This window comes from Gobio gobio (assembly GCF_949357685.1).
Source record: "Gobio gobio genome assembly, chromosome: 24".
NCBI lineage: Eukaryota > Metazoa > Chordata > Actinopteri > Cypriniformes > Gobionidae > Gobio > Gobio gobio.
Genome location: NC_137120.1, coordinates 35,307,730 through 35,328,201, shown reverse-complemented (window position 1 = coordinate 35,328,201; position 20,472 = coordinate 35,307,730). Strand labels below are relative to the sequence as shown.

General features: G+C 39.3%; 2 protein-coding genes across 2 annotated transcripts; one reads left to right on the top strand and one right to left on the bottom strand.

The window, feature by feature from the left end:
- Positions 1–570: 570 nt before the first annotated feature.
- Positions 571–9,142, bottom strand: rtca (RNA 3'-terminal phosphate cyclase). Its single transcript, XM_079808303.1, has 11 exons — positions 8,702–9,142; positions 8,452–8,552; positions 7,678–7,821; positions 7,171–7,294; positions 7,015–7,073; positions 6,788–6,929; positions 4,969–5,090; positions 4,820–4,878; positions 4,517–4,611; positions 4,326–4,430; positions 571–1,458 (listed from the first exon to the last, which is right to left on the bottom strand). The coding sequence occupies exons 1-11, from the start codon at positions 8,744–8,746 to the stop codon at positions 1,360–1,362; spliced, it is 1,095 nt and encodes a 364-aa protein (XP_079664429.1). The 5' UTR covers positions 8,747–9,142; the 3' UTR covers positions 571–1,359.
- A 639-nt stretch (positions 9,143–9,781) lies between these two features.
- dbt (dihydrolipoamide branched chain transacylase E2) lies at positions 9,782–20,129 on the top strand. The gene is made up of 11 exons (XM_079807962.1): positions 9,782–9,863; positions 10,781–10,901; positions 10,986–11,061; positions 11,140–11,321; positions 11,396–11,523; positions 14,699–14,957; positions 15,026–15,192; positions 15,267–15,344; positions 15,421–15,612; positions 15,706–15,777; positions 19,153–20,129. The coding sequence occupies exons 1-11, from the start codon at positions 9,813–9,815 to the stop codon at positions 19,318–19,320; spliced, it is 1,494 nt and encodes a 497-aa protein (XP_079664088.1). The 5' UTR covers positions 9,782–9,812; the 3' UTR covers positions 19,321–20,129.
- The last annotated feature ends 343 nt before the right edge of the window (positions 20,130–20,472 follow it).

The window sequence follows — 20,472 nt, the reverse complement described above, 5'->3', positions numbered from 1 at the left end:
GCCAGTGTTTAATTACTCCCCACAGCAACAGATGCAGCAGACAGCCAATGATCAGACTGACGACCCGTTGAATGCGGTTCAGAAGCCACACCCACCGCCCCCCACGGGGAATCTTCTCATTTTAACAATGTAGATGTGCCCTTTCCAGACCCAAGGGCTCTATGCATATTCACGCATCATCACATGGCTTCCCCTATTCTCTTCGGCTCCCTGTATTGTCCTGGCATCTGCCGGCAGTAATTGTTCCGGCCTGGAGCACAAAGGAGCCGAGGGAAGACACTCCAGTTGGACCGGCAACAGCGAACACTTGTAGACTGTCTCTAGGGTGAGCTAAATGCGGAGATTTTCACTAGAAGCCGACGAGTACTTTCACTTCAGATAAGTCGTTTGTATGTTTATACGAGTGTGAGCCTATAAAACAGCTTTAAGTGCCCCAAGTGCTCTTTAAGACGAAATGTAAGCCAATTCCTGATTTACATTAGAACAGTGCACTTTTAAAAGAGCAAACACACTTGATAGATTAAATACCAGTAGGTTATTTTTTTTAAAAGAACCACACAAATCAAAAGAGAATATTGCATGTCTATCACTCATTTTATTGTATTTTCTCCTCAAAAAGAAAGTTACTTAATGCAATATAACAAAAGAACATGGTCACCTAAAGTAGCAAAAAAAAAAAGCAAAAATAAATGCATACAAAATCTGAAATCCCATCTTATAAATAACAAACCAAAAACGAAACATTTTCAGAATCGAAACGAAAGTCTAAGAACTTCAATGGAAATAGAATAAGATGGCAATTAATTTTTTCGGAAGTTTGTTTCTTACCAACACAACGACTTAAATAACAAATACAAAAAAAAACAAAGCAGCTACATGGAACCAAAAACTTGGATGGAAAACGTTTCCTCCACGTACACACAGTGCACTAAATTTACCAGTGACATACATGTATTTTACTACGTCCATGCAAATTGGTTAGGCTATAGTTATCGTTAACAGCAGACCGCAGTATCGAAAGGGTATAATGAAACTTTAAGGCTTGTGTTAGCGTGCGGAAAGCAAATTTGACTGATTGGGAGAATATTGCGAGTTCAAACTATAGGTGACATTTCATTACAGTGTAAGGCAAAACCCTGAGTAACAACAAAAGTTTCAGAGGGGGACACAACATTTGTAAGGGATGAATATGGACTGACTTGGTGGCCAGCGCGAAAAAAGCTAAACGGTAATCGCCAAGAACGCAAAGATAATGAAGTTATCTTTGCATCATCCAGTCGGTTACAGTAGTAGTGTGTCTCTGCTACAAGTCCTCCTTATCTCGGCTGGGGACAAGCCAAGGACGACGGATCCGTGCGTTTACAAGCTAGGATTGGTTGTGCCCACTCCCTGGCACTCGATAATGTAGGTGTCGCTGTTTCCGAGCTCATCCTCTGCTTTGCGGATAACAAATTTCGCCTGTAAAAGAAAGAAAATTGTTGTTGATTGTTAGCCTGACAAGGCTCAATCCGAGGGGTGGGATAAACGGTTGTAGCGCTACAACCAACCAGAGCAACGAAGAAGGTGAAGCGGAGCTAGTGGATAGATTAAACTTTCGCCGTATCCAGTCGGCAAAACTCCGAACACATCTTCCTTTCTTAAGAATGACTTCAGTGTCGTTCTTTGTTCTTTTCTCAAAGAAAAGCTTAACTCCAAGTCTTCCAGAGTCGCGGCCAAAGCCGATTCGAAAGACCGCTGTTCGCGAGCTTCTTTGTTTTCAAGTAGCATTACTCTGCCGTCATTATGTTAAGCCGCCCACCAACTCTATACACGATGTGATTGGCCTGACCAGAGTTTGATTTTTCCAGCTCGCAAGCCAACGGAGAGTTGCTAGACGCCCTGGCTGTAAATTACATTTGCTGCCGTTATGGGTGCGTCTAGATTTCTAGGCTAGTTGATTGTAGTAATTGCAGCTCGGTTTACACCTGTGTTTTGGTCGATCGGATCACAAGTAGACGAGGGAGACACATTCCCATTTACACCTGGTGTTTTAATCCGTCTCTTTTGTCCACTTTCAACCACTTCTGTCCTGATTTCTTCAAGGGGAGGGTCTAAGGGCAGGTCAATGTGTGGGCTTTCAGATCTTACAATCTAATTGACAAAATAAGCTCGCGCAACTTACATATGAACGCACATGAGACAACGGAAAAACACACGGAGAGCATAATTTTGTCTTCAAACCAAACTGTGGTCTTAGGTTGACAAAGTTTAAATCCTGTCTGGCTAGCATGCTTCCCATCATTTTTAAGCATTAGGTCAGTAGGCGAAGAGTAGGTGGTCTTTTGTGGCTGTTTGAATGCATTGACCACACGGACGCTCAATGTGACTTCGACTCCCTCTGGAAGTGGTCAAACTGGACAAGCTCTAAATGTTTCAGACTCCATTTACATTTGTATTCAGCGTCGTTCACTTGTGATCTGATCGATCAAAATGCATCTTAAAGGGGTGATGAATTGAGAAATGAACTTTCCTTTGAGCCTTTGATATATAAAAGTTCTTCGTGATATAAGAATATCCTGTACGTTTCGGAGCTGAAAACTTCCTTGTTAGTCAAAGAAAAGCTTTTATTGACACCGGGCCCAGAAAACGAGAGCTCTCAGAATATGTTGACCATTGACGTCATAGAATGCAGAAGCGCCGCCTCAAGCCCGCCCACCGACTCGTGGAGCAAAACGGGTTGCGCTACCGAGCAATAAACATGCCGGTTCCAGCTCATTGTAAACAAGATACAGGTCGAGACTGGATTAAAACACAATACTGTGCCTTCTATATTGGATCCGACAGGAACGGTGCAACACACTTATGTGAGTAAAACATGTCTTTTATATGTGTTAGTATTGCATTGTTACAGATCGTTTGATATCTATTGAGTACATACCTTAGCACGCTGTCACAGGCTGGAGAAGGTGTTATTGGTTAATTCGTGATCAGACTCGGTCTTGTAACGTTATGGGCCATGGCTCGCAACTCCCAATGTCCCGGGGCTATGTGTTTTTCAGACGGGCTACCAAAACGTATCACCGGCCTGACGACAGGCTATCTTCAATAGTGAAATAACTTTCCTTTCTTGTGCACGCGCATGTGTGTGTACGGTTATATTCACTGATCGGGTAGAAGTAATACAAAAATAACATTCCAATCAATCGGGGGTGGATGAGAGATGAATCATTGTGTTTGTTTGATAAAGCCATTTTGCGAGTCCTGTGAGCGATTCTCCACACGCTTTCAAAAAAATTCCCACATGTACTGAGGGTAGCTGAAGCTCATTAAAAATGCTAATCTTATCCAATCCTAGCCGTGGGCGTTTACTTCCAAGTCTTCAGTGCGACAGGCCCATAGAAACCGAGCATTTCTTGAGAGAGCCTCAAAACCAGGGCAGAAAATAGCCTATTACTTATTCATTATGATGTTTTTGAATATAAAAACCATGCAAACGTCTTAAGTTGACCTCAGACAACAGTATAAAAAAAATGAAAAAAGCCAGTTCATGACCGCTTTAATACCAGGTGTGGACAGGGCCATAAAAGTGCCTATAGGGGCTTCCACACTGGAGGAACATTTTCAAAAGTTCCTATAACTATTGGCAGAAGTGCCTACTTTTTGGTGTGTTTGCACAACAGGAATTGGGAATGATTTTAGGAAGTCTAGGAACGCCTTTTGGGGGGGGGACTAAACTAGCCCCTACTTTAGACTAGGGTCTAACCCAGCAAACTAGGAACTACCAGTGATGTTAAGTGTACGTTGATTGGCCAAGCGCATGCCATATGAAACACTGGCACCGCCGCTTGTACAAAGCAGTGTAAACATCCATGAACATTGAAAACATTGATAGATGGACCGATGCCGAAGTCCAGGCACTTCTCAACCGATCAACCTCCAGTTCTTGAATCCCGCACTTAAAGGGATAGTTCACCCAAAAATGAAAATTGTGTCATTACTTACCTTCAAGTTGTTACAAACCTGTATTAGTTTCTTTCTTCTGTTGAACACAAAGGAAGATATTTTGAAGAATGTTGGTAACCAGACAGTTGACTATTTCCGAAGTATAGAAGTCAATTGGTGCTGTCAACTGTCTGGTTACCAACATTCTTTAAAATATCTTCCTTTGTGTTCAACAGAAGAAAGAAACTAATACAGGTTTTCATTCACAATTTTCATTTTTTGGTGAACTATCCCTTTAAATGAGGTCGATGTTGGCCAGCTTGCGTCACTTTAGAGTTGCTACTGGTGGTGAGAATGAAACCAGGGAAAAGCGTCTTATAATGTGTGCTGATGTCTGAACTTACGTTCGTGAGCAGCTCAGCGACGTGGATTGCCGTTTGCGTGTGGAGAGTGACCGGGCCCGTTCGTATTCTGGATGTGCCGTTCGCCAAGGCCATGAAAATAATAAGCTGTAAAAAGATATGCATAATTACTCTCCAGAAGAGCACGTATTTGTTATGTCGCTCTGAAACAGTCAAATGTTTGTGCGTCTGACCTGGTCTTGCAAGAACTCGTCCACACAACCATTATGTCTGATGTTCCTTAGCAACATTTCAGCAGCCTCGATGCCAACTTTGTCAGCATACACACCTGGGGACAAACCGAGGGAATATGAACAACAAAATCTAATTTTCAATATGATCAAGTTAATCCAATTAATGATAGGGGGACATGTTTTTTTTGTTTGTCTAAACTTAAAACAGAAATGAACAAGCTTTTCTTTGTGACGTATCGCCCTCTAGTGCCGAAACTACGATACTGAACATTCTTCAGGACTGGGCAGCCAGACAACCCTTACCTTTTTTGCCAAGAGATGATCCTGCATATATGCAGCCAGTGGATGATTCTGCAATTATTCTGCCAGGAGACAGAAAATACACAGACGTTAGCCTGAAAACGAAACCCCAAAACAATTGCGGCGGACGATTTGAGAGTGGATGTACTCACATGATCCCATTTCCGTTTCCACAGGCCTTGTCCTTCTCTTGCAGAGACTGAATGTTGACGTACAGGTCCTTAATTTCTTTCCTGATAGTGCGAACTGCTGCCGTGGACATGTCCTTCGCCAGCTGAACATCAAGAACAATCAACCGAAGTTAAGAGCGGTTGGAAAATAAAGGGATTGTTTCATAAACACCAATGTCATTTTCTCCAAACAACGCTGATTAAAAAGTAAAAAACAAAGCATGTTGTGGTTTACATACTTTTTTCAAGGACTTAATCCTAGATTAGGGGGTTAATTTCTTTCGACAATAAGTAAATAAAACAAAAGTTATGAAAAGAAATGTAAATTATGTAGTGAAGTAAAAGCAACAAAGCAAAACGTTGTGGCTAAGAAGCTTTTTTTTTTAATTAATGGTAGTTATGAAATATTGTAATTAAAAAGGGGGTTTGTTGTTAATGGCATTGACTTGATGGGTCGTTTTTGAAGTCCATAAAAGTGCATCTATCCATCATATAACTGCTCCACACAGCTCCGAGGGGGTTAATAAAGGCCTTTTGAAGCGAAGTGGCGCGTTTGTGTAAGAAAAATATCCATATTTAAAACTTTATAGACTAAAATAACTAGCTTCTGGTGGTTAGCCGTACTCAAGTCGACTTGCGCTAAATTAGTAACCCCCGACGCGATGTATAGAAGCATTGCGCGCTTTGACGCCTCTGGCGGATAGTGCTGGGCAACAAACCTAAGCTGCTCTTCTCTTATATAGAAATCCTCCGCCATTTCTCTTTAAAAATTCTCGTTTTAGATTTCTAATTCACGACCAGTGTTTTGTTTTGCTCTATCCTCTGCGCTTCTGCGTTCGTCAATATGCATGCGTAAAGGGTTACTTTTTACTCTTTCACTTGCGTAGGGCTGACCACCGGAAGCTAGTTATTTTAGTCGATAAAGTTTTAAATATGGATATTTTCTTACACAAACGCCCCACTTCACTTCCGAAGGCCTTTATTAACCCCCCGGAGCAGTTATATGATGGATAGATGCACTTTTATGGACTTCAAAAAGGACATATTTCAATGCCATTATAAAGCTTTGAAGAGCCAGGACTTTTTTAATATAACTCAGATTGTATTCATCTGAAAGAAAAAAAGTCATATACACCTAGGATGACTTGAGGGTGAGTAAATCATGGGCTAATTTTATAATAAATGTAAATTATGCAGCAATGTAAAAAAAACTAAATTAACCATGTTGTGTTTTTTTTCCCAATGCTAGTTACTTTGTTAAATAATGTATATGTAGAAAAAAACTAAAACACTAAGCAAAAAAACTAAGCAAATTGTGTTCTGGTTAAGCTTCTTTTTTTTTTATTATAAAAAAACAGTTAGGAAAAAAGAAAATGTAAATTATGTAAGCATGATGTGATTTAGGAGCTTTTGTCCCAGCGCTAGTTACAGAAAAAAAAAAAAAAAAGTCGCAAATATTGTGGTGAAATAAAAATGTATATATAGTGGTTTCAATGTTACGTAAACTGTAAAAAAAAAATAAAAAAAAAATAAAAGATACATAAAAAGGTTGCTGCCTTACATTTTTAAGTACAATCAACTTGGATATCTTGGATTAAGTAATTTCTACTTGGATATATTTAAGTCATTTCAACTTAAAATACATTAAACTGACTTTAATTAATTAAACTGAAGAAAAGGAGTTAAATATGTAGTTAAGCCATCTTTTTTTAAATATTGTCAATAAGCGTAAGAAAATAAAATAATAAATTGAGTAGTTAGCCTAACCGAAAAAAAACCCAAACAGCTACCAATCTTATACCTTGAAGGGCAGTACTCCAGCAACAAAGGCCCTTCCATAGATTTTGGTGATGTTTCCTCTTTCGGTCATGTTGATGGGAGTCAGTTCCTTCACAGGGTTCACCTTGAGCACCACCTCACCACCTCCCTTAGGATAATAACCTCTGTTTTCAACGAAAAACCGTTTGAATGCATTTTAGCTTTAATGGTTACAATCAGACCAAACTAAACCACAGTCACAATAAATACCTCATTCTTAAATCGCAGTCAAACTGAACTCCGAATCTCTCCATGATTGGTTTGAAGACCTAGGAGGGATTAGAACATCATTGTGATGAAGCGAACAGAATTAGAAGGACGTCCGACCTGGTCCTGCCCATAGCGCAAATATACGTCTACGCGTACCTTCATTGTGTAGTCGATCTGAGGTGCCATTTCAGCATTGGTTCCTCCCTTCAGGCACAGCTCGGACGGACCCTGAGCAAACAGGGCGCACGGCAGCGATATCTGCATCAGCAGTCCCACGCTTCTACACGACAGACAACAAAAGTAGACTGAAGACGTGATCGTTCACACAAAAAATTATATCTATATTAGCATCCACACCAATGCATGATATCGTTCTGTTTATTAAAAGCACGCGTTGTTGCTTTAAAAGCTCGAGCTCCGTAAAGCTGGATTCTGATTGTCTGACAAAAAAATTATTGCGAAAGTGATGTGCCATTATAGTTATAGCTGCAAATTTTAAAACAATATCTTTTCCGTTATCGTTATAGTTCTTGGTGTAAACAGCATTTAGCGACTAAAAATGCTGTCATGGTGTCGCAAATGTGTGTAATTCCATAGTTGAGGGGATATGAAGCATTTTAAAATGCCTTAAATTTGCCGTAAAAGACTAAAAACGTTGCTTACCCAGCCGTCTGAGTGTCAGCGATGTGATTCCCACCCTTGATTTTCCCAGGAGTCAGCGTAATTTCGGAGGATCCCACTGTGGCTCCCTCCAGATTGCCGTTGCACATGTCTCTCACCAGTTCGAGACCTGACAGATGCTGAGGCCTGGTGACGTTGAATAGGGGGGGGGGGGGGTGTTGGGATAACAATTGAAGAGAAAACTAAGTGCGTGCAGTTCGAAATCCACTCATTTCGACCAAAAGAATAAGAAATGCTCCATTTAAATGACAGACAATTACACCTCACATTTTGAGGTTCAATAACTTTTATAGGAGCTTCATCTTTATATTTATTTTTTACAAACAACCAAATCATTTACACAACAAAGAGAACGATGGATTATTAAAGAGCTCTGATAAGAATCCAGAGCTTTTAAAGGGATAAATGTGAAGGATTACATGGAAAGTAGCCATGTGCTTCTGTGCCAACTAACAAAGGGCCCCATTAAAAATTCATGTTAAAAGTATTTAACAGCATCTTTGTGGGATAAACAACGGTAAAAAACAACTTTACTTAGTAAACGGTCACGTATCTATATGGTTGACTTCAATAGTAAAGTGTAAATAAGTAACTGGACTTCAACAACCAACTTTGCTTTGTTTCATGATTCACTGTTGAAAGGGAAGGGGGGGAGCCGTGAGCATGTTAGACATATCAAAAAAACAACTGTTTAAAATGTACACAAAGCCACATTGAAATACATATATAATGTGTTTGAAACAAAAATGTCCGTACCTCAAACCTGGTGTGCTTCTACCCGCTCGGATTTTATTTATTTTGATTGACGCCCCTTGGATGCAACTCAGCGCCACAGACACCCGTAAAATCTGTCCCCCCTTTAAAGAGAAACATCGAAAAAATATATATATTTTTAAATTTGCGATAGCTACTACATGTAGTTCTTGGGATGCCATTCTAACAGACTAAATATTGAAACTTTAATCGGAGATATTAAACAAAAAGCCTCGAAAAAATGAATACTCACCCCTTCCATTACACTTCCGTCCATTTCGAACGTAGTTGCGGCCATTTTCGCGAAAAGCCAGAAATTGTTACGATGTATCAAAGTGCGCGTGATGAGCGACGCGCGTGTGGGGATAAAAGAAGAGACTGAGGGCGACTTTCACACTGTATGGAAGTTAATATAAACCGGCAAATGACCGCAAACAATGCCGCGATAAACGCGAACTTCTCAACAAAAGCTGTGGAACAAGGGAACAGTCCTTTAGAACTGAAATAGGAAATAAACTTGATGCGCAGTTGGGTTGGTTTGAATAAATAAAGAAGGAGTTGACTTCCCCACGAATTGATTTCAGCGAATTTCCTGGCAACACGATCACACTCTCTGGCAACTAGTCTTGCCAGTCACTCTGCTATGGTGGACGAGTTTGGGCATGCGCAGATGAGCGGTGTCCAATTCCTGGATGAATTGTTCTATTGAATCGGAACTTTTTTCGAATCATATGAATCGGTTCACTAGACCACTTGGTTCGTTCTAATATGACTGAGCGGTTTTCGAGTGAACCAAACTGACTCATTAAACGGAGAACCGTCTCTTTGGAACATGTCCGATTCGTAATGAACTGAGAACTGATGGATGAGCCGATACAAAGACTTTATATATAAAAAAATATTAAAGGGAATTTTTCCGATAGCAATAGCAATTTGTCATAAAAATGTTTTTGAAAACCTCTGATTCAAACAATTCAATTAATAATTCTCTGGCGCATTTTAGAGGTATCATACTATGTATGTTTCCTTTAAACAGAAATTATATATATTTTTAATATAAAGAATTAAAACTGCTTAGTATATTTAATCGGTCATCTGAATTTCTTTCTTTCTGTCTTTCTTTCTTTCTTAGAAACATTATATTATATTACATTATATTAATGTATTTTTTATTTTATTTTCGAACTATTCATTATTTGTATTGTTTTATTTAACTCTTCTATTCAAATGTCTTTTTATTATAAAAATAAATAAATAATAATTTTCTGAAATATTTGCCCTTGGCCAAAAAGCTCCCTGATTGGACAATGCAGCGGGGCGTGAGTTTGACGTCATTTCCGATTAGACCAAATCGGTTGGGAAACATGGCGGCCGTCATCACTGTGCGGGCTCCATTCGCTTTTATGAGACGCCTGGTATGTATTTACCTTTCACCTCGCACGCATCTTACAGTTGCATTGACTTTTAAAGTCAACAGTTGATATTTAGATGCCGTTTATGCGCAAATTAGCGTCTGTAAGCGAGTACAAAACTGAAGGGTCCGAGGAACTAGCAGCCTGCAGCTATCATCAACAGCTGAAGCAGAAGAACTGGACATTCATGTGTGTGTGTGGATATTAGCAATATGTAAATGTTTACATTTAATTAAATGTAAACATTAATTCATAAATAGTATTTATTAATATGTACTAAGTGATATTTGTACCCTGTGGTGTGTATAGACGCACTACCGGTCAAAAGTTAGGCGAAAATCAGATACATTAAAAATGTTTTTGAAAGAAGTCTCTTATTAATATATTTATATTCTCTTTATAATGTCTCTATGAATACTTTATGTATGAAATAATTTTACAAATGACACACACAGCAAGGGTCAACAGTTTGGAATAAATACGTTTGTTTATGTTTTTGAAAGAATGTTTTTAAAAAATCAACTTTGCCGTCATATGAATAAATTACATGTTAAAAATATTCTAATAGAAAAGATTTCACAATTTTGCTGTTTTTACTGTATTTTTTAATCAAATAAATGCAGCCTTGGTGAGCAGAAGAGGCAATTTGGAATTTAAAGGCACAATATGTAAGATTTTTGGATTAAAATATCCAAAAACAACTAGAACAATGTTATATATTTTGTTGACCAGTGCACTTACAGTATCCCAAATATTTCCAAGAATGTTTAAATCCAGAGAAATAAGCTATTTTAACCAGGACACGGACATGGTGTTCTGGTTTTGTTTTCCTGTTTAGCATGGCATAATTTAGATCATGCGGCGCCATTGAGTTTAAATGTCACAAACATTGTAAAAAGTACTGTTTTCGTGTACTTCAGGTCTCTTCACGCCTGCACAAGCACTGCTGCTCGAAGGTCCATGCGGCTTGCCTTGTATACCAACCCCACTCATATTCCCTCATTGCTGGACAACAGCATCGGTTCTTTCGCACTAGCTATGGTGAGTTTTAACGTTTGTAATGAACGTCTCTGGGTTCTGAATTAGCACAATGTATTCATAATCAGTTTATGCTGCTTATTCCAGTTGCAGCCAGGCCAGTTATGCCTTTCAAGCTCTCAGATATTGGGGAGGGAATTATGGAGGTCACCGTTAAAGAATGGTATGTTTTATTTTAAAAAAATTGACACCTACAAGTATCTACCAGCAGATGTCACTATTATCTGTCTATTGTCATTAGGTATGTAAAAGAGGGCGACAAAGTCTCTCAGTTCGACAGCATCTGTGAAGTCCAGAGTGACAAAGCATCCGTCACGATCACCAGCCGTTATGATGGAGTCATTCGAAAACTCTACTATGATGTCGATTCCATTGCCCTTGTGGGCAAACCTCTTGTTGACATTGAAACGGATGCTGGTCATGGTAAGTATTGACGGTATTTTATAAGTTCATGACCTCTAGTATTGAGTTATTTAGTTTTTCATTGGCATTTGCAGTTGAAGGTCCTCAGGAGGATGTGGTGGAGACGCCAGCCATGTCTCAAGAGGAACACACGCACCAGGAGATCAAAGGTCACAAGACTCAGGCCACCCCTGCCGTCAGACGTTTAGCCATGGAGAACAATGTACGTTTCAAGTTTCTCTTGCACCAAAACCACAGCTGTAAAGTTTAAAACAATTATATATAATATTAATTAAATATTTGTTCACCAATATTTCCTTTCGAATATTCTGTTTAACTCAGAAATACATCACATTATAAAAAGTAAAATACATGTATTTGTTTATCTTGCAGAAAAAACACAATTTTAAAGTAAAAAAAAAACCCAGGTATATACAGTATTTATTTTTTTGTTTAACACTTAAACACAGTGTTATTTTAGTATAATTTATATACTCTTATAGTATTTATTAATATTTTGAAGTAGCTTTTTTTTTTAGGTTTTAAGTTTTGATTTTACTATATGGAATAAGTTTTAGTAATTTTGTTGTGCTTTTGAAATGTTTTATTAGTTTGCGATTTGTTTTAAATATTTCTCTTTAGCGTATAATTAATTTTTTATTTAAGTGCTTTTAATTCCTCATCTTAAAGTTATTAGCAAAGGCAACATTTCTCATTTTCGTTTAAGTTTAAAACTAATATATATATTGTTTTACTGCTTTATTTCAATTAACAAAAGTATTATTTTTTAGTTTTAGTTAATAATACACTGAGTTACACCACAGAATTACAAAAATATATATTTGTTTATCTTGCACCAAAACCACAGCCTTTTTGGCATATGCGTTTCTGAGCTAAACAGGATATATACACCGATCAGGCATAACATTATGACAGGTGATGTGAATAACACTGATTACGGCACCCATTAAGGCCTGTTCAAAACTGGACAATTTTCGTGTGCGTTTAAAGCCTTGTTTATACTTTCGCCTGGCTCCGCAGCACAAGCCTCCGCTGACTGCGCGGCGCGCGCTCCTCCCCAAACGGACGAGGCGTTTACACTTGACGCGCTCGCGGTTGTGCTATTCTTTGAAACGACAGAGGGCGACTTGGAGTAATTGTTCTATAAATCATCAGGAAACAGCGGCGAGAAGAAGTGGGCTAATGTACACAGGTGATATTTATTTTAGTACACTTCACCGAAAACCACTCTACAAAAGAATTGTGTAAACTCAGTAAACCTTGATATTACTTAATTGTGATATGAGAACGAAATGCATGCGCACATGTATACAACTAAATTAAAGATCTCTTAAATATTTCCTAATTTCACTGAACATTTTCATTTAGTTTCATTAATTTTTTTTTAATTAAACATGGATCGTTGTTTAAAAGGGCTTATTTCTGCTTTTGTAGACTCATTTTGTAAATATAAGCACCTAATTTGTATGTGCAAACTGGGTGCCGGTGTGATGAGACGTCATGCTCGGCTAGATTCGTCTAGAACTCGTTCATCTTCGGATGCGGAGTCACGCGCCCTGTTACAAAAAATGCGCTGCACACCGCCAGGCGAAATGGGGTCTCGCGCACGACCGCCCACTCCGCGTTGACGTAATTTTTGCCCCGCGCGCTCTTGCGGACACGTCGAGTATAAACAAGGCTTAACACCTCGTGACTAAACAGTGTGCACTCCGACGCGCAAAACGGCAGATGTAAAAGCGGCATTTAAAAAAAAAAGCACTTCGGGTTCGTTTTTTTGTTTTAATGCGGCGCGTTAAAACCGGTCCGACCAATTAGATTGTCGCTTTTGTTAACGTGCCTGGAGCTGCTGAAGTTACAGTAAAACACCACTTGGTGGCGCACAAGCACAAAACCGTCTTGCCGAGCGCACATTGATACAACGAAGAAGAAGTACGTACACAAAGAAGAAGATGAGCTGCTAATGCTGCTTGCCAGTTAGTAAAAAGTGTGTGAATGGTTTTGGCAAGCACGTAAATACTGTCTCTCTTCTTCTTCTTCTGTGTGACAAGCGAGTGTCAGAAGCGTAAAATGCCGCAGCACCACCTTGTGTACCGGGAGCGCCATCTACTGAATTTGCACGTTAACTCGGCGCATCGCCAGTGAAAATCGCTTGGGTGTGTACACTCAAGACGCGCCGAAAAACGCTGGCGATAAGCGCGTGCGATATTCGTACTGGTGTGTACAGGCCATAGACCGTAAAAAAATATGGACGACGCGACTTCATTGACTTCCGCTGACCATAGTTGAAGCTTTCGTAGGCCCGCACACGGAGCTGACATCTTCTCGGGACCGGAGTTGCGCAGTAGAGAACAGGAAGTAGAGACAGGCCTATGGTGGTACAGGCCTATAGTGGGTGGGATATATTAGCGAGCAAGTGAACATTGTGTCCTCAAAGTTGATGTGTTAGAAGCAGGAAAAATGGCCAAGTTTAAGGATTTGTGTGAGTTTGACAAGGGCCAAATTGTGATGGCTATGCGACTGGGTCAGAGCATCGGCGTGGGGAGCGAAGGCTGGCCCATGTGGTCCAATCAAACAGACGAGCTACAGTAGCTCAAATTGCTCAAGAAGTTAATGCTGGTTCTGATTGAAATGTATCAGAATACACAGTGCATCACAGTTTGTTGTGTACGGGGCGGCATAGCCGCAGATCAGTCAGGGTGCCCATGCTGACCCGTCCACCACCAAAAGCACCAACAGTGGCACGTGAGCATCAGAACTGGACCACGGAGCAATGGAAGAAGGTGGCCTGATCTGATGAATCACTTGGATGGCCGGGTGCATGTGCATCGCTTACCTGGAGAACACGTGGCACCAGGAGGCACAATGGGAAGAAGGCAGTGCTTTTGACAATACATATCATTTTAATAAACAACATTCTGACCCCTGATTAGGAAAGTAAAAAATTATATATTATGCATTTAAGTAAATAAATGAAGTCCTGAATAATTGTCACTGAATAATCAATGTTACCTGGAGAATTATGGCGTAATTTAAATTATATTTGCAATTAGGATGTTCGCAGTAAGTCACAAGGGTACATACAGAAATCAAACAGAGCATGACGTCAGCATCAGTGGGGGGTTGACTTTAGCCTTTGTCGTCAGGGGTCATAAACTCTTACACGGGATGGGAAGTTGCTAGGCAGTGCAGTAACCCAATAAATCAAGGTCAGGAGATGTAACTAGAAGAGTGGCTAGCCTTTCAGCGTCACATAGTTGGAGAAATTAGTGTTGTTACTATGGCCACAAATGGGGGGCAGGGTGAAGTAACAAACAGGAACTACTAAGGATTTTTCTCTGTAACAAAATTAAAGGATTTCTGTCTCAAAATCCTCACAGATCAAACTAAGCGAAGTCATCGGCACTGGAAAAGATGGGCGCATTCTCAAAGAAGACATCCTGAACTTCATAGCCAGACAGACGGGGGCCATCTTACCCCCAGCGCCCTTCCAGGAGATTTGTCCTCCCCCTCCTGCATCTGTAGCACCTACGACTCCAGCTGTGAAACCCAGAGAGAAGACGACTCCACCTACAGTACCTACTCCTGTGATCCCTAAACCTGTATTTACAGGCAAAGACCACACTGAGCCCATTAAAGGTTGGTTTGCTTGCCTGTTTTGATTTGTGAAATTTCGCTGAAATATTGACTTTTTTTTCTTCACAAAGGCATTCAGAAGGCGATGGTTAAGACAATGTCAGTAGCCCTGAAGATCCCTCACTTCGGTTACAACGACGAAGTAGATCTGAGCCAGTTGGTTCGCTTGCGTTCCGAACTGAAAGGCCTGGCTGAGTCACGAGGGGTGAAGCTCAGCTACATGCCGTTCTTCATCAAGGTATGAAAGTGATTTGTGGGGATAAAAACTCCAATCAAACCTGGTTTTCATATCTGTATTTTCTTCCCAAACAGGCAGCGTCTCTCGGCCTCCTCCATTTTCCCATTCTTAACTCATCTTTGGATGAAAACTGCACAAATATCACCTATAAGGTAATGTTTCCGTCTAAATAACGATATTCTGGATTGCATCGAGGTAGATCATTGACCATGAGTTCTTCTCCTCCAGGCTGCTCATAACATCGGCCTGGCGATGGACACCAATCAAGGTCTTCTGGTTCCCAACGTGAAGAATGTACAGATGCTCAGCGTCTTTGAAATCGCAGTGGAGCTTAACCGCCTGCAGACGCTGGGAGCGTCGGGACAGTTGGGGACTGTCGACCTCACGGGGGGGACTTTCACGCTCTCAAACATTGGATCGGTAAGTTGAGACCTTCTGTAATTTAGTGCTAATTCCATAGCTACACATGGAAATGACGTAACGTCCACTTTGATGTTGATTGTGTCCGGACAGATTGGAGGAACCTATGCAAAGCCGGTCATATTACCACCAGAGGTGGCTATCGGTGCTCTTGGGAAGATCCAGGTGTGTAAAGTTTCACGCTACATTTTCAATTGACATACAATTCGGCCTATGTAGTTCGCAAGATTAGGATTAGTCAGCATAATACGTTGGAAAACTTTGCCAAGTATCCATCGTTATCAAAAATGATACAATAAAAAATGTACAATAATGTAATTTGTTGCAGTACTGGTGTACTAGTTTGTTACATCCTTAAGTATGCACTTTTCACACTAGCATTATAATGTCTTTTTGTGCTTTGTTGACATTTGAAAAATTGGGATTCACGTTGGATTTGTTTGAAATCGTTTTGTAACAGAACTTTTTTTGTTATTATACACGGTCTTATATGGAAGCTTTTTTCATCCACGCAATAAAAAAAAAAGATATTTGTGACTTTTTCTCTTAGAATTGCGAGATATAAACTTGCAATTTTAATTTCTCGCAATTGCGAGTTTATATCTTCATAACATAATTGTGTTTATATCACGAAATTCTGAGGAAAAAAAGTCAGAATTGTTAGATTTAAAGTCGTACTGAAAGCGGAAAGTCTATGGCTCTGTTCCAAAACAAGTGGGTTTCCTATGTAGGCAACATAGGAAGTTGTTGCCGTCCAACATAATTTTTGTCTAAGATCTACAGCAGAATCACATGTATGCTTAGCCAATCCCATAATGCATTGCAACAAGGTCAGTGTAAAAAATCTAAAATGGCTGACAAAGCCAACATGACAAATGTATTCACTCAGTACAGAAAAAGACTAATAAGACTAGTTCAGTCTAGTTGATTGTACACAATATTTATGTGTATGATGTATTTTAATGCTTACTACAGTAGGGTTGGGCGATGTCCCCTAAATTGGCAGTTGACGATGTTTACAGTAAAACATTGCGATGGTCCATGATATCATCTTTTTTTTTTATGTAGGTAATTTACTATATCTCTTTACATAAATACTATTTTCTATTTAAAACTATCATTTCGTTATTTTACTTACCCAAATAATGACTCATCCGCGCTAGGTTTCACGTGAGGGACAAAAATAGCTTCCTTCCACTTAAGAAGAGTTGTGCTCTTTTTATTTTAATATATCTTTTTACATAAATACTATTTTCTACTTAAAAAATATGATTTCGTTATTTTACTAACCCAGTGTTTTGTATGTGAATGCTGTTTCACGTGAATATTACCACAGGAGGGAAGCACAAAGCTTTGTTTAGCCTACAAAGGAAATACATTAGCACTTTTTTATTCTGTTTTGCGATCTGGTCACCCGATTTTCCATGAATTTTAACAATAGGCCTAGTCCATTTTATCCCAATGGACATCTCGTTTCCTTTCCCAAATCTTCATTCGCGTCGCACCCATTTTCGCTGGGGATTATAAACGTTTCTTCCTTTCGTTTGCTTATCAAGTCTATTATAACTATTCACATCCTTTACTGTGGTGAAGTATAAAAAACACTGTAGGACGAATACCTTTTTACTTCAAATTTTATGTAACACAGTTTGTTCTTGTTATTAAACTTGGTAAGGCGCGTCAAGTTTATTTGAATAGCGCATTTCATTCATACACACACACACACACACACACACACACACACACCGGTGATTTTAGTTTTGTTTTCTCTGGCAGTGAAAAGGCCTAATCAAACATTGCCTAAGTGTCTTGACCCTGTGGAATATTACATTCGCTCTTCAGACCTTTTACAACAAGTGTTGCTTTGCAACATCAGGAGAACACATGAAGATGAAGTTATTCGAAAAGGTGTCTATCCAGATCGTGTCCCGCATTCATCTCAAAGCGCAAAGGTGTATATGACGCATCTTTGTGGGGAAATAGTATGAATCAAATATTTTTTAACTTATATTTAATTTTCTTATATTCTTTAGGTTACCATTAGGCTATTTACTGATAATCGTTTAGATGTTTTATAGGCTGTAGTGTGTTGTCACTGACGGAAGTGCTAAAATAAACATGGTCAATTATGAAATGGATGTTTCAGCCACAAATCATTTCAAAATGTATGCTATTGCCTATGTGGCATAGACTACAGTATTTAAAATAGCATATGCATTAGTTATATTCTCAATTTAAATATACAGAGCAATCCCTTCTGATTTATTTAGTTTATAAAAGGGAATTAGTGCGTGTCGCACTCACAACAAGACTCGCAACGGGGGGCGTGACATCTCGATGGTGGCGCTCCTATACTACAGTATTGCGTAGTTAGCTTAGCAACAAGCTATCGTTAAAACCAAAGCCTTTATAAACACAGACAGTGCATTTGAATTACTATGAATGGGAGAAAGGCTGAATAAGTCCCGCCTTCTAAAGAAAAGAGCCAATCGCTGATTGGTAAAGTCATCACATAAAGCTGCAGTTAGAAGCTCCGGGTTCCTATAGAAACCGTCAGTGTTCTGGTGCATAGGACTGCACATGTGCATTAGCTTGTTCCAGCCTGAAAAATTCAGTTTTTAGTCATGATTTCGAGCATTTAGAAACAAAATTTATCAGACCGTTGTTGTCAGATTTCCTTGGTGATTTCAAATATAAAATGTAATCATAAGCTTGGCAAACAGTTTTGGATAATTTGATGTTTCTATAAAGACATAGCAGCTGCACTTGCAAACCATAGACTGTAAAAAAATATGGACGTAGTGTCCGTGACGTCACCCATAGGATTCTGATGAGCCGTTCTGAAGCGTAAAGTAGGGACGAGCTGGCCGTTGCCATCTTGTCAGCGCGTCATTGCGCGTCACTCCTGGATAACAGAAAATGGGCAAAAAGGCGGGACGTGGGCGGAGCTGAAATGACGCGATGACTAATAGACAGCAGATAAATGGCTATCCACCTGTCACTCGAAGTGGCCACGCCCATAATTATGCAGAACTTTAAAGCTTTATATAATGTAAACGAATGAGTTATAACAAAATTCACCCCCTCACAGTTGTCATGAAGGGCAAAATTAGCCATATAGACCAAAACCACAATTTGTACCAGGCTGTAAACATGTTTTATTCTGCTGTAAAGTTGGGCATTTTAACATGGGGCTCAATGAGATTCTGCTCCCTTCTGGAGCCCTAGTGGCCAGTCGATGAATTGCAGTATGTGTCACTTCCGTATTGCTTCAAGAGAAACTGCGGGAGGTTGCCGCTTGTTGCAAACTCGAGAGGCGTTTCAAAGATGGCCGCTGAGTGAAATGACTTGTCTTTCTCATATATATATATATATATATATATATATATATATATATATATATATATATATATATATATATATATATATATATATATATATATTAGTATGCTGCCACAGTAGGCATCAAGGCAGCAACATACTAGGTTTTAGAACGGAGCCCGATTTTAAAATGACGTTCTTTTTTGGTGTTCTCCTCAGGTGCTGCCCCGGTTCAACCACAAGGGCGAGGTAGTGAAAGCACACATCATGAACGTGAGCTGGTCCGCCGACCACCGAATCATCGACGGAGCCACCATGTGTCGTTTCTCCAACCTGTGGATATCGTACCTGGAAAACCCCGCCTTAATGGTCCTGGATCTAAAATAGAAAGCACATTTTCTCCTAGGCATATGACTCCGCATCCCGACACTAAAGGTTTTTTCGTTACTGGGGCACTGAGCTATTCGAGCCATTGGTCTCCATCATGACTGTTGCACATAAAGAACACTTCAACAGTCATGAGGCTAATGGCTAACTGGTGTTTTGTTGTTTTTCTTGTGATTTTTCTCTCCTCTTGTTGCCTTACTGACATAACATGTTACATCTACCAGAACGTATTGTGAATTTTTGAATGTTAGAGAATATGAACTTAATGTAGCAATATGTAAACGCACCCACTCTTTCTTTTTTTTTTTTTGTAAATTAACTTTCTACATACTGTAAAGACTCCAATGGTGATGCACAAGGGTTTTTAAAATCACAGATGAACAGTAGTGATATTTGTTAGTGGGTAACATCTTAAAAATATAATAATCTCATCAAATGAAAAAAATAAATTATATTTCTAGAATTATTATTGTCTCATTTTAAAATATTGCTATTCCTACTTTTCTTGAAGCAAAATATCATTTTTCTTTTCGGAATAAATTACAACTAGAACGTTCTTGATTCATGTTTTTTCACTGCTGCTTTTCTTTCCGCTCATTGTTTTTAAAGGACAATGGAAGTATTTGTGACTCAAACTACAGATCTGTACTGATACGTCCTTTCATCTTCTCTGGTGTGACAATTCTTGTTGGAGCATAATGTTCTGCCACTCATGAATAATGGGAGTTTCCTTGAGAGATCGTTGTGTGTGTGAATTTCGAAGGAAATTGTTTTAATAAATTATACATTTGAGAAACTGTTTGTCATTTAAATAATACTGTTTATACAGTTTTTCTGCTCAGTATGCTATTATTCCATCTCATACATGTTGAACTCCAGGAGCCGGAATGAGCACAGCGAAGTCTTGTAGGATTTATGATCCTTAGACAAGTCAAACAGTGTATATCAGTAGGGGGCGGAGCCTGTGTCTCATTCTCAGCTCAGTTTAAATCCCAAACGCCTCCGTCCCTTAAACACAAACTAAAAGAGTTTTAGCTGAACATCTGTTACAGAATGAACATGCAGGTAAGGCTTTTTTACATATCTGAAAGATTTTATTAGAGGTCTTAAATATTAGCCGATTAGAAAAACCTTTATCTTATCTGAATTAAT

Coding starts and splice junctions, on each gene's coding strand:
- rtca (XM_079808303.1), bottom strand. CDS start 8,746: ATGGCCGCAACTACGTTCGAAATGGACGGAAGTGTAATGGAAGGG. Junction 7,822..8,451: donor AGAAGCACACCAGGTTTGAG/GTACGGACATTT, acceptor CAACGTCACCAG/GCCTCAGCATCTGTCAGGTC. Junction 6,930..7,014: donor GACTGCGATTTAAGAATGAG/GTATTTATTGTG, acceptor CGTTGAAAACAG/AGGTTATTATCCTAAGGGAG.
- dbt (XM_079807962.1), top strand. CDS start 9,813: ATGGCGGCCGTCATCACTGTGCGGGCTCCATTCGCTTTTATGAGACGC. Junction 11,062..11,139: donor GAGGTCACCGTTAAAGAATG/GTATGTTTTATT, acceptor TATTGTCATTAG/GTATGTAAAAGAGGGCGACA. Junction 14,958..15,025: donor CCACACTGAGCCCATTAAAG/GTTGGTTTGCTT, acceptor TTCTTCACAAAG/GCATTCAGAAGGCGATGGTT.